The 13,490-nt window shown below is 36.0% G+C and overlaps 2 protein-coding genes across 2 annotated transcripts in view; one reads left to right on the top strand and one right to left on the bottom strand.

Moving 5' to 3' along the window:
* The window catches only part of LOC149926202 (acidic mammalian chitinase-like), a 29,680-nt gene extending 21,133 nt beyond the window's left edge, over positions 1–8,547 (bottom strand). Inside the window, exons 1-4 of the mRNA XM_090160033.1 lie at positions 8,454–8,547; positions 4,813–4,872; positions 3,587–3,869; positions 1,335–1,568 (exon numbers count right to left, since the gene is read on the bottom strand). Coding sequence (XP_090016159.1) covers positions 1,335–1,568; positions 3,587–3,869; positions 4,813–4,872; positions 8,454–8,511 — 635 coding nt within the window. The 5' untranslated portion in view covers positions 8,512–8,547. The remainder of the gene's footprint in view (positions 1–1,334; positions 1,569–3,586; positions 3,870–4,812; positions 4,873–8,453) is intronic.
* Positions 8,548–10,862: 2,315 nt separating this feature from the next.
* LOC149926201 (THAP domain-containing protein 6-like) lies at positions 10,863–11,785 on the top strand. Its single transcript, XM_090160803.1, has 3 exons — positions 10,863–11,267; positions 11,339–11,494; positions 11,710–11,785. Exons 1-2 carry the CDS (start codon positions 10,865–10,867, stop codon positions 11,482–11,484), a joined length of 549 nt encoding a protein of 182 aa, XP_090016929.1. The 5' UTR covers positions 10,863–10,864; the 3' UTR covers positions 11,485–11,494; positions 11,710–11,785.
* Positions 11,786–13,490: the final 1,705 nt, after the last annotated feature.

Raw genomic sequence — 13,490 nt, 5'->3', positions numbered from 1 at the left:
GTATTTCTGCGTCATGTAATCTACTACAACTAAACGTTTCCTTTTTAGTATTACTCCTTAGTACACACCAAAAATGGAACGAACCCAAATTCGGCGTCGGCCGAATCGGATCTCAGTCGAATGTAACTGAAGCATTATTACACGGCCAACTTTGATCACGCGCTGTTCGCGCTACAGCGGCCAAGGCCCAACACATTCGTTGAAATTCCGCGAGCAAGGATTTTCCCCCTATAAACTCTACTATAATGTTTAGGAGGTCAGCGCCACGCTCGGTTTTTATATTGGCTTCAATGTAAAAGCTATTCTAAAAATAATAATCCGCTAGGGGCGCTGCCGTCATACACATCTTTTGCTCATAGGTTTACACAGAAACGTCAACGAATGAGATGGCCGCTGTAGCGTGAGAGATCAAAGTTGGCCGTGATTATTATTAGTGTGACTAACGAGGAGACTACCCGAGGTGATAATCACCGATTTCGTAGAAACTAAGTGGGTGTGTAGTACTTATGGTAATATGAAATTTCACCAAGGGAAAAGTTGCAATGGGCATTAGTTTTGCCATGGCAACTGAAAATGTTTTTGACAACACAGTATGTATATTTTCCCATTGAAAATAACATGGGAATCTGAGCACTTCTAAGGGTCCCCCTGTAAAAAATAATGATAATAATTCTAAATAAAATTGTTAAATTTGATCAAATTCAAACAACTTAATTCTATTTTATTAATTTCGATGAAATTCATTTATTATCCTCGATTCGGCTATTAGTTGGCAAATACAACTTTTTTAATCTTAACATTTCGCTTTTCTCCATTTTTACCGATTCTGATCAATTTTTACATATTTTTATCAAATTGACCAAAATTCATCAAAATATCATAAAATAATATAATTTGTCAATTTTGATCTATTTTGTTTTTGGTTTTGAAATTTTTCACAGGGGGGAGGGACCCTTAGAAGTGCTCAGATTCCCATGTTATTTTCAATGGAAAAATATACATACTGTGTTGTCAAAAACTAATGCCCATTGCAACTTTTCCCTTGGTGAAATTTCATGTTAACATAAGGTCTACATACCCACCTAGTTTCAACCAAATCCTTGATTATCACCTCGGGTAGTCTCCTCGCGTAAGTGACGCACTTCATTACCAAAGTTTAAAAACCAGGTATATCAACTTGAGTGAATTTGCTTTTTGGACGTTTTCCGAAAATACATGGTTATTGATTTTGTACTATTGTAAAATATATTTTACTTAAATTTTATATATTTAGAAATACCCGATTTTGGAAACAAGTAGGGGAAACCACAGTAATAATAGACTTAGTTAATTACGCTGCTAGGGCCAGAGGGTCGTAAGCGACTTCAATGATGGGCGAAGTGGCCGAGACCGCTACGGACAAGAGCAGTCGAGTCTTCAGACTGTCCATTTCGTTCCGCAGCTCTTTCAAGAATTTGGCGAAGTTGCCTTTGTCCTCGATGGGCGAATACCACGACGGGAATTCCCAGTCGATGTCCACGCCATCCAGATCCAGGTTCTTCGCGAATACCAGGATCGAATCTATCAGCCTATGAGAAATCATAAGTGGAAAGTATTGGTTACACTCACAAAGGAGACGACCCGAGGTGTTACACACCGATTTTGTTCAAACTCGGGGGATTGGTAGACCTTCATGTGACTTGAAAAATCCTCAAGGGAATTTATTCAATGGGCAACGGTTTAGCCATGACAACGAAAAATGTTTTTGACAACATAAAATGGAAAGTTTCCCATTGAAAATAACATGGGATTTTCACCGATTTCCACCCTGTGAAACATTTTACAAAATTGAAATAATTTTAAAATACCAAAATTTAAAAAAATTAATAAAAATTGATCCCATTTTGATCAATTTGAACCAAATGGTTGAAAATGAACCGATATGGCTAAAATTGTAAAAATGTGAGAAAAAAATTAAAAAATACAAACATTGAAAAAAAAATTTCAAAAATGATTTCAAATTTAAAAAAAATATAAATTTGAAAAAATATTGATAAAAAACAGTAGTTTCGATCAAAATTCATAGGAATTGACGGAAATTTGTAAGTTGTGTAAAATTGGATTAATGTATAGATAAATTGCGATTTTTTTTTGGTCAAGTTTGATCAAATTGACCAAAATAAATACTTTGTTTTTCAAAAAATCGCAATTTATCTATACATTAATCCAATTTTACACAACTTACAAATTTCCGAAAATTCCTATGAATTTTGATCGAAACTACTGTTTTTTATCGATTTTTTTTCAAATTTATATATTTTTTCAATTTTGAAAAAAAATCATTTTAATCATTTTTGAAATATTTTTTTCAATGTTTGTATTTTTTTATTTTTTTTTCTCACATTTTTACAATTTTAGCCATATCGGTTCATTTTCAACCATTTGGTTCAAATTGATCAAAATGGGATCAATTTTTATTAATTTTTTTAAATTTTGGTATTTTAAAATTATTTCAATTTTGTATAATGTTTCACAGGGTGAAAATCGGTGAAAATCCCATGTTATTTTCAATGGGAAACTTTCCATTTTATGTTGTCAAAAACATTTTTCGTTGCCATGGCAAAACCGTTGCCCATTGAATAAATTCCCTTGAGGATTTTTCAAGTCACATGAAGGTTTACCAATCCCTCGAGTTTGAACAAAATCGGTGTGTAACACCTCGGGTCGTCTCCTACTTACACTATTGCTTTACTATTTGATTACACAAGTTTTACCCTAGTATTCCACTAGTGTAGCTTACGCTTACAACTAGTGTTGCGTGAAAATAAATAATTAAGGCCTATTCTCATGAAGCAACTTTTTTCTAACATTGTTGGTGAGCGTAGTTTTTGACTTTGGTTCGTTCACACGTTCGACCAAAAGTTGTCGGGGTTACGTCCGTTAGCGGACTGAAGAAATTCTTAATCACAAAACTTAAACCTAGATGGAACTCATATGCGTGAAAGTGTATTAAGAAACATCAAAAGTTGTTGAGGTTTCACTACATAGTACGTGAGGGTGTTAGCTTAGAATCTCTAGAGTCTAATATCCTTGGGTACCTGAACGTGGATCTAAGAAGATAATTTCGCCACAAGTGGCGTAACCGAGTTAGGCCCAGCGCTCACTGCTCTTCGTAACGTCTACGTACTACCTTGCACAAGCCTTTGCTTCGTAAACGGAGACAATGCCTTGTGGAAGGCAGGACGGATACGAAACGGAGAGCCAGTGGGCGCCTAGCTTTAGACGCTTTTAAGCAGGCAGCGCCTGATTATTCCAAACAGAGAAAACATAGGACTTCTAGCTCGGTCACGCCACTAGCGGCGAATGTTTCTTATTAGAACCGCATCTATTCTTGGCATAAAATTCTTCCATAATACCTGCGGATTGTCATAACAATAGAGTTTCAGAAAACCCATTTCTAGGCGTTTACACGACCGTCTGCAACGACCAAGAGATTGGTAAAAGTTCGCGTAACCGTATAGAAATGGGTTTGCTAAAGCTCTAATGTCATTCTCCCAAAGTTTAAATAAATAGATTCTTGGAAATATTTTTCTGAATGTAAACTAACATTTTCCTGTAGGCGGCGTTGCTGACCGCTTTGGAAAAGCCGTTTGCGTTGCTTCCTCCACCAATCGTATACATAACTTTTAGATGCGGCTGTTTCTTCTTCAAAGCCACCGTTTCCCGAAATCCTTCAACTTTTTCTGGACTAGCGTCGACGCTATTGTTAACGACAGAAGCGAATCCAACGATGACGTGTGTGCAAACGTCGGGGTCAATCTGGTTCGGCTGCAAATCGACTCCTTTTCCAGCATACGAATAGTAACATACTATTGGTTTATCTCCGTTAACTTTGAAAAATATAGAATGATTAAGCAAAGCGCTCTAGAAGCTTCATTGAAAGCATCGGACCCTCGAAGGGTCATTTCGGCTCCCCTAAAACGAAAAATAATCCTCTTCCGATGCCAATCTGCACTAGCAAATGCGAAAATCACTCTGCCCGTGCCCAAAGTTATCACAAACAGCGGCCGTGTTGGAATAAACAGGATTTGGGTCTACTCTGTTTTAAACATGACCGCTCCTTGTGCACTTGCACAATCGCTGTTACGCCCGATAGGGGAATAGGAATGTGTTTCGCGCTTGGTAGAGAAATTCAGTAGCACCGAAACATCTCACGCTGAGCAAGGCTAAGCTGGTTTCACACTCGACGGAAAATATGCCGAAAAGACGATAATAAAAGCCGAGCTGAAAATTGATTCCCATTCGATATACCGCTAACGTTCAACTTTACGCTGCTTATTTTCCGTCGAGTGTGAAACCAGCTCTTAGACAGCGTTGCCGGTTGTATGATAATTCGTACACATCGATACTTTTGAGGAAAATTTTTTGTACATAAGATAATTTCAAGGCTGTACTATATAGCACTCTAATTTCAATAATTCAGCTTAAGCGTACATTAATGTACTTTATTTTTTAATTTGGCAGTAAACCGGTTATAGCTGTAACTTTTAAAATTGTTTGTTTTTGTTTTAGTCCATTTGGCGAATTCGATTTTAGCGTTATTATATTTTTTTCTAAAAGTGTAAAGTCAATATTCCGACGAAATTGAAATTTAGCGCGTACGATGAATGTTTTCTGATATCGAAACTTTTCTGGTTTTGTTACGATAATTTGATTTGATCGTGATCAGTTAACTTAGCGTATTAATCTTTCGGTTTTTTGAGAAGGAAAATCAAACTTCTAGAGGTTTAATAATTAGTTTGTAAAGAACATTTGTTAAAAAATCAACTTTACCATATTTATTTCCATGAGTGAGCTGATTAACGTCATTTTCCAGATTAACGCGCGCCAAAGCTAAACGAAAAACACAAAATTCAGTGGTTAAGACCGTCAAGATGTGTTCGTGGAGCAGTTAGCGCTTTAATTCCCATTTGAGGAGCCGGGTTCGATCCCAGCTTATGGCTCTGGATGAAAAGTCGGCCCAACTCTTTCCGCGTTGAGTTTTCATTCCGTTCGGTGTTCGTCCGTCTAAATATTGCTTACAAGGTCTTTGACGTAAGTTATACCCAAAGTGTACTATACAGGGTGTTACGGATAAGAGTACCGAAACTTTATATATGCATTCTATGGGTCTCTATGAGTCTAGTACTCTAGTAAACATGGGTCCTAAAGTGCTTCGTTTCAGAGATATGGGCTCCCAAAAAAAATACCCCAAAACACCGGACACAGCCTTAAATCTGGCAACCAATATTCTTCCTTGAACCAAATTGTTTTCATTAAACTATCAATTGTTTTTTATCCGTGGGGCGAGAAACTTTAATAACAAGTGGCAAAAGTTCATTAATGTCCTTTTAGAAGTAAAATGAGTTTGAAGACAAAGCCATTTTAATTTAGTGATACGATTTTAATTATTAAATTTAAAGATATAAATTTCTTGTATTTCTCTTAGCCGTCTATCTACAGACTCAAACGCCAGTCGATCTGACACTTGTCTTTTAGGAATCTACTGCTGGTTGAATCTTTGAGCTTCTAACCCATTTTTCTTGAGCCCGTCCGTGCAATAAGCGTTCCTGGACCAATGTGCCATATTAGCTACAATATTAGACAATTTTAAAGGGGCTCTAAAGTTCGGTGGCAAAAAAAAATTGAGCATGCTTTTCATTCCCCCCAACCTCTCACTCGGCCTTGGCAGAGGCGGGCAGAGTCAACCGTAAATTTCGCACTTTACTGAATTCACACACATTTTGCCACCGAACTTTGGAGCCCCTTTAAAACCATTCCCTTAGAATTTTTATGACATTTATATCTTTAGATTAAATAATTAAAAACGTACCAATAAATTAAAGTGACTTGTTTTGGTCTTCAAACTCATTTTACTTCTAAAAGAACATTAATGAACTTGTTATTAAAGTTTCTCGCCTCACGGATAAAAAACAATTGATAGTTTAAAGAAAACAATTTGGTTCAAGGAAGAATATTGTTTGCCAGATTTAAGGCTGTGTCCGGGTTTTGAGGTAGTTTTTTGGGAGCCCATATCTCTGAAACGAAGCACTTTAGGACCCATGTTTATTAGACATTTTTTACTCATAGAGACCCATAGAATGCATATAGAAAGTTTCGGTACTCTTATCCGTAACACCCTGTATAGTACTCATTTTTCAATAACTCGGCTTGCACGTACGAATATGTACAATATATTATTTAAATTGGCTGATAACCATTTAAAACTGTGACTTTTAAACATAAGTTTTCAATCGGTCGAACTTGAAGTATAAATAAAATTAGTCCACTCATATGACGGCGTCTGGCTCGTGACAGCCGAAAACGTGGCGCCATCCTTAGATTAATCACTGAACTATTAATTAAAATAGCTTTGGATTGTACAAATTTTCGTCTGTTAAATCTTGGACGAATAATTATTGGACTCGAAACCTAAGTAAAATATCCTGTTCCACAATTTGCATCGCCCGTCAGCGCTCCTACCCAGAGAATCGCGGAATATTTCAATCCAAATACAAAACACGTGCGTAAAAATGTCAGATGACCCGCGTTCCGTCGTCTGCTCTGCTGTTTTTAATGGAAGTGAGGCTTTTGGAATTTGAATAGGCTTTAGATTATTCAGTAATAATTCTATTGGAATAAAAATGAAAGGGTAATGATTTAATTAATTTAAATAGAAAGTTCGCTTTAATGTTTTTGCATATATAGTTTGTGTGAAGGTTGAAATTCGTTGAAATAGATTATAAATTTAAAAATGCCTAGTCAAAAGGGAAATAAAGGTGAACGCTTTGACGGCATTGTCACATTGACGAGCTAAGAACGCTAGGCCTATCGTCGTCCGCCAATATTGAGCACGTGTTTAGTATTTGGATAGAAATATTTCCAATATTTGACACTATGGCGCTAAAAGCGGGGCTTGCCTTAAAGCACCAAGCGCGCTATTTGGTTTCGGGTCCAGTAATTATTAGTCCGAGGTTTACTAACAGATGTCATTAGTGTAGTTACAAAATTTAGTCTGCTATGACAGGAATTTACACCAAGTTTAATCATAGGTCTATCATTAGTATAAATAAGTGTGTCAGTTACTCCTAATAATTATTGAACTAGCTATGTGTAGAGTCAAGAACGTATCGAACAAATAAAGTTTATTTGTTCGATATGTTCTTCACACATCACACCACCACATCCCAATTCTATGTTTATTGAATAAACATAGTATTGGGATGTGGTGGTGTGATGTGCTACTTATTTTTCTGGCCCTACCTACTAAACGTTTCGTGGCCCCCTCTGTTGTCTGAAATGGAAAGATAAATGTCTTTTTAAAATTTTAGAATTAATTAATAATATTTCTTAAATTAAACTTTAATTTAAATAATAATTATTGGTAATAATATATGTATATATTACATAAATACAGGGTGTTTCAAAGGGTTATGCAAACATTTTAAGGAGTTGTAGGGGGTGAGTTGAGAAGTATGCCTGTTTTTCCCCGTTTTCCGACGATGAGTTAAAAGAGCGCCAGAGAGCTTCAAAGTGGGGCCTACTAGCCCCTGGAAGTAGGCTGCAACAAGCGCAAAACCATGCAGCAGGGACTTTAAATACTGCTTAAGTTTACCTTTTTACACTGATTACCTCGATTTGTGTCTTAACTTGTACCTTGAAGGCCTATCGGCCAAAGTACCGCGTATCGGTTTAACTTAATAAATAAATATATTTTAGTTTCCCCAAACGTTGATGGTCTTTTTTACCTCTTCAACCGTGTTCATTGTGTACAAAGTCTTTTTTTACATTCACACGAACCCAAACACTAAATGTTCGCATTTCCCTGCTGCTTGGTTTTGGGCTTGTTGCCGCCTACTTCCAGGGCTAGTAGGCCACACTTTGAAGCTCTCTGGCGCTCTTTTAACTCATCAACTCCTTAAAATATTTGCATAACCTTTTGAAACACCCTGTTTATTATTTACATACTAAATATTAAAAATAAGAAATTTCAATTATATTTATAGTTATAATTTTAAAAAAATATAATAAAATAAAAAATAAATAAATAAATAAAAAATTAAATACTATGTGAATATAGATTTTTAGTAATATTATTGACCCACAGATGGCGTCTACGACATATTACTCAATTAAGCACCAATCAAAAAATTCGAAAAACCGGGTGCCATGGAAACGAGAGGATATCGGTTTGATACATTTTAGTTGCTTCGATACGTCCTACACCACTAAAAGGCTCCCTGGGAAGAGAGGGCAAACAACGCGAAATAGAACCTAATGAAGTCCACCAAAAGCGTGCAGTGAACCTAGAAATGGCTCTAGTAAATATTTAACACGCCGAAGAGGGAACTGACACACTTATATGAAATATAATAATAAACTTATGGTTCTACGCCCATGGAGACTGAATTCAATGACCTTTCAAAATGACTTACCATTTAAAAAACCCAAAGCAGCAAAAGAAGCCAGAATAATCAGTATTTGCTGGAGCATTTTGTAGGTTTTATCTTGTTAAGAAACGAACTATTGTATTAACATTAAAACTGAATCATTTCACTATCAGTTGCTCTTTGGAGAACTTACAAATTTCAATTCAGAAGCGACCAATGAAAAAGAAAATTAAACGTTGTTACCAGAGAAAATCGCGTCTTTGACTCGGCTAGCCTTGGAATTGTTTTATCTCATCGGTTTAGAGATAATTTTGCGAACCGAAATTTATCGGAATCAGAATGTTGTTATACGAACACGTCAGTACTTGTACAGTGTAGGAACACCAGAAGTATATGATATTTCTGTTACGTTATATTTTTATGGGGATACTAAGGTGTCCTGTTTATTCATAAATTCAATTTCTTTAAAAGGTAAATTGCTTTGTAAATTGAAGGCACAGTTAAGCGTTATTTTCTCATTAAAATCTAAAAGAATATTTATTTTTCACATATAGTTTGAAAAATAATATCTTTATTTCTACTTTGACCACGCGCAGCGGTCGAATTTTGTCACGGCTCGACTGGGAGGGAAGGAAAAATGTAACCAGTGTTCGCTTCAATCGCGTCGGAAGCATTTAGTTGGGAATAAAATAAATAGAGGTACAGATAAATCTGGTGATCACGGGACAATTCTCGTCCAATAAGGAGACTTTATCATCTTTATCATTCTACCGTGGCGACATCTTTCATTAGTGACGACAGTTACTCCTTATAGAAATTACCCTCGCTCCTGGTTCACGCGACAGAAGATAGATGTCACCACGGCCTAATGATAAAGTTGATAAAGTTTCCTTATTGGACAAGAATGGTCCCGCGTGACCATGGGAACAGAAATCGTAGTTGTAATTCTAGCAGTACTATTCCCAATTCAATGGTCGGAAGACGTCAGATTTAGGGAGCCAATTAGATGCCGGTAAGATTTAATTTAATTTAGGGGGAAGGAGCTTCCTTTTCGAGCGTGAGGGGGATTGGTAGCAGAGCTAAACTCGTCTCGACATTAAGTCATTACAAATAAATACATCCTAGGTTTGTTTTTACTAGAGACTTACAAGATATCTTGGCTGCGTTCAGTAATACCATAAGTGTTACACTTCCTATTCTTCACATGCAAAGGTTTTCCTGAGAGCTATTCACAAGACAGACTGCATTACGGGCTTCGTTGCCGTTTTGCGTCCGCTTGTTAACGCGTCACACGTAGCCTTTGACAGAGCCTCGCTAGGGGGAGATTTTCTTCTGGTGATGAATTATTTAAATTAATCGTCCTTCCAGGAAATCGTCAATAAGTAATATTTGTGAGAGCCAGGACCCGCAAGGTATTGTTTATATAGTGCTTATAGAAATAAGGGTAACTTTTCACCTGTAAACAGAACGTCATGTTTTTGTTAAGCCTTAATATGTCAAAAAAGGTAACTGGTTAAAAGGGAACACCATGAGGAACGCTTGTTGCTGCCGTCTAGGAGCAACAAACACAATACCCCACACAAGGAGAACGCAACCCGTCAAAAGTCGTGAAATTTTCTTGTGTACGTTTTGCATTGGCTAGACGCTTTAGCGCCTGCTGCCGTCGGAAGGGGAAAATTCAGAAATTGTCTTCCCCCCCCCCGCCCGTAAAACGTTCAGCGTAAAGGCTCGTGACGCTCGTCCAATGAAATTCGTACACAACCCTTCGTTAGCGTGTTTAAAGGCTAGCTGCGTTCTCCTTGTGTTTGTTGCTCCTAGCTGCCGTGAAGGTGAAAAATGTCCTATACTAAAAACACGCTGAAACTAAGATGTCAAGATTTAGACCGTAAAATACATCATGTTAGATCTAATGGCATATCAGGAAAATTGCAATTAATGGTCTATATGAACACTTCTGTCGTAAAAAAGGGTATTTTTGAAAGTGATATAGAAATTAAAAGTTAAAGAGCTGAAGAAACACTACGCGAAAAAGCATGAAATACTTGGAAAGAACCCTATCCGACGAGAATATTACGATCGTAAGACGTAATAGGTGAGAAAAGGGAAGTATTAAAGTCGATGGGATACATTATTTGGAAAACCACGTTGAATATCTATTAAAAATGTTTAGTAATTTTAAAAATCGCGCGGAAATCTTTGTAGTCTGCAAATATTTATCCCTTCTTGTTACGCCATCTATTAACGGCCACCAGAACCAATATATTTTTCAAATCGCAATAACGAACTGTAAAAATTACTACTATTTGCATTATTTTCCAAATTTAATTGTAAAGCGAGATGACACTTCATATATTACTTCGAGAAACATTATAGCGTATGAATGTAGTTTCATTAAATCTTATTACGAATAAAAATTATATAAATATTCTTAATTATATTTTCTAGGCCCTTAGGCAATGCCATTTACTGTACGGTGTGCGGTTGAGGGTTGTGAGAGCAATAGTGATGAAAAAGATGACACTTTTAGTTTTCATATCTTCCCCAAAAACGAGACCCTACGAAGGAAATGGATTTTAGCAACTAATAAGCCTAAGAAATGGCAACCGAATAAAGTTTCTGTGATATGTTCGAAACATTTCCGACATCAAGATAAAAGAAAAAGTTTCAAACGATCAACTTTAGTACGAGGTGCAATTCCGGAGGGAGGGGAAAGTAGTGACATAAATGATTTCTCACAGAACGGAGTTGAAGCTGAGCCTGTTTACTGCAAAAGCAAATTTATTCAAGTCTACATTAGAGCTTCGATACATAATGTGAAAACGCAAGCTAAAATTACTAGATTCAGCAAAAGGAGCACTAGTAAATAATACAATTTTATTCGGTAATTTTTAGAGAGCTACTTTAAATTTCACATGGTTTTATTTTTACAGAATGCCAAACAGTACTCTCGCGAAATGTTGAAACACAGACTGATATAAGAGATCTTTTGCTAATGTCACCCGATAATATTTGTAAAGTAGACAGTCCTAGTTATGAATTAAGAAAGAGACGCAAAAAACGGTTTAAATATTTTTGACGAATGAAGGGTAATAATATTTGAAAGATTGGATTTTAAATAAAAATTAATTTGTTGGTCTGTACTTCACACTACTTTCGGAATTTAAAGAAATTCACCTTTTAAAGAAAATTAATTTATGAATAAACAGGACACCTTAATATTCCATGAAATATATCATTTCAAACAGAAGTATTCATCTTCCTATACTCATTCCATTTGGCCTAAAATATGTACCTTCGTCAGTTCCCGCTGATTTTTCAAATATGTTTTGGAAGGAAATGAAAAGCGGGGCAAAACTGGCTTTCTATAACTATTACATCCGGATAATTTTTTTAAATCAGTAACTATCCCTACCAGTTAAAGCTTTCATTGTTAAGCACAGATGCGCAGTAATATACAAATAAATTTTAAGCCATGATGCTGTGTACATATCTGCGGTTTGTAAGACACGATTTACATACTCATGCAAATTAACACACAAAAATTAAGTATTTTAGTAGCTAAGTAAACAGGTGTTTAGTATCCAAAAATTGTTAAAATGTAGGGAATAAATAATATAAAGATTATGCGTATTTCCTACATATATTTAGAGTAACCATGGACTAATTAGTCCATGGAGAAACAGACGTTTCTGTTCTATAATAATATAAATTTTATATTCAACTTAATGGGCCCACCATTATTATTGAATAACATTTCCCTATGGTCAAATAACATTGGTAATGTTACCCTTTGTAGAGCTAAATGTTAACGAATTTTAATTAAATATGTAACTTATTTTATAAATGTTTTAAATAAAAGGTAAAAAATAATCTATTTTTATTAGCAATTGTGACGGAATATTAAAACAGATATTGTAGCAGTCGCCGTTTTATTTTTCAAAAGTCAAAACCAAAGCGGCAGTGCCAAATATAAGCAGTAAATTTTCTGTATCATTGTGGTAAATGAATAGACGCTTCAATCAAATTCAAATATCGCTACATAGACTGGACACTCAATGCATTAAAAAGGTTGGAAATTTTTACCCCCTGCGCTACGTAGTGTCTAAGCAAAAAACTAAAAATCCTGATATCTATCGTTCAGTTTGTGAACTAAAAGGCGGCTATTAATTTGAATTTGATGGAAAGCATCCAGCTGTAAACTTTGACAATTCTATTAAACAAAGCAGAATTTGTGTTATAGGCCTAAGTTATCTAAGCCAAAAAATTCACACATTTTTTTCAAGGAATAGAAACATTTATTTATTTATTGTAATCTACTCAAAAATTTTAAATTGTATAATTTAATAAAACAGGAGATAGAAATAACAGCGCGTGAACGTTTTTCTCAAAATGGTTTCCCCAAAGATTTTCTAATAAACCCTTTGCGCAATCGTAATCATTGAAAATGTTTATTAGAGAATAGCGCTGCCAGCAGTAGGCACAAGTATACTAGGCACGTGCCTACGTTGAAAATATTTGTGCCTACTTCGGGGGCCTCCATTTTTTTAAGAAAATATAATTTTATAATATTTGTTTTCCGGTTACAACTTAAGATTGTAACAGAGAGATGTTGGGGAGAAAGGCTGCACTTAAGGTGTAGAATTATTTCGCGAAACCATTTGTTGTTGCCCCCTATTGAGAACTGTTATTGAAAGAAAATCCACCAAAAGATCTTTCGACAGAGGCTGGTGGGAATTCAGTATAATTCATTCCTCTTTATGATTGACTTATCTAGCACTATATAGCAAAATATCTTTTTTTTTCTGGGAATTGTTAGTGACCACCGAAATTTTCCGCCACGCTGACGACGTTTGGCACCTGTTAACAGGGAAAATGTGGGATAGTGGGAGGGGGGAAAGATAATCCTGCAATGGTCATGGAGAGCAAAGGTGAATTTCTCAGAATTCCGACGAACGGCCAATAACTGTTCGGGGGTAGAGGGCGAACGCTCAGAACGGGTTGTACATACTGGTTTTGGATTGCAACATGGAACGACAGTGGCTTACTTGACTCGTCGGACCTCTATCATAGAATTCTCAAGTC

This window comes from Leiobunum rupestre, chromosome 10, assembly GCF_980474605.1.
Source record: "Leiobunum rupestre chromosome 10, qqLeiRupe1.1.hap1, whole genome shotgun sequence".
Lineage (NCBI taxonomy): Eukaryota > Metazoa > Arthropoda > Arachnida > Opiliones > Sclerosomatidae > Leiobunum > Leiobunum rupestre.
Note: the sequence above shows the minus strand (reverse complement) of the source record. Positions and strands in the feature narration are given on the sequence as shown.

What these genes read in the sequence shown, in the direction of transcription:
- LOC149926201 (XM_090160803.1), top strand. Translation starts at nt 10,865, where the DNA reads ATGCCATTTACTGTACGGTGTGCGGTTGAGGGTTGTGAGAGCAATAGT. An exon ending in ATTCAGCAAAAGGAGCACTA is followed by an intron (nt 11,268 to 11,338) that starts GTAAATAATACA and finishes TTATTTTTACAG; the next exon opens with AATGCCAAACAGTACTCTCG.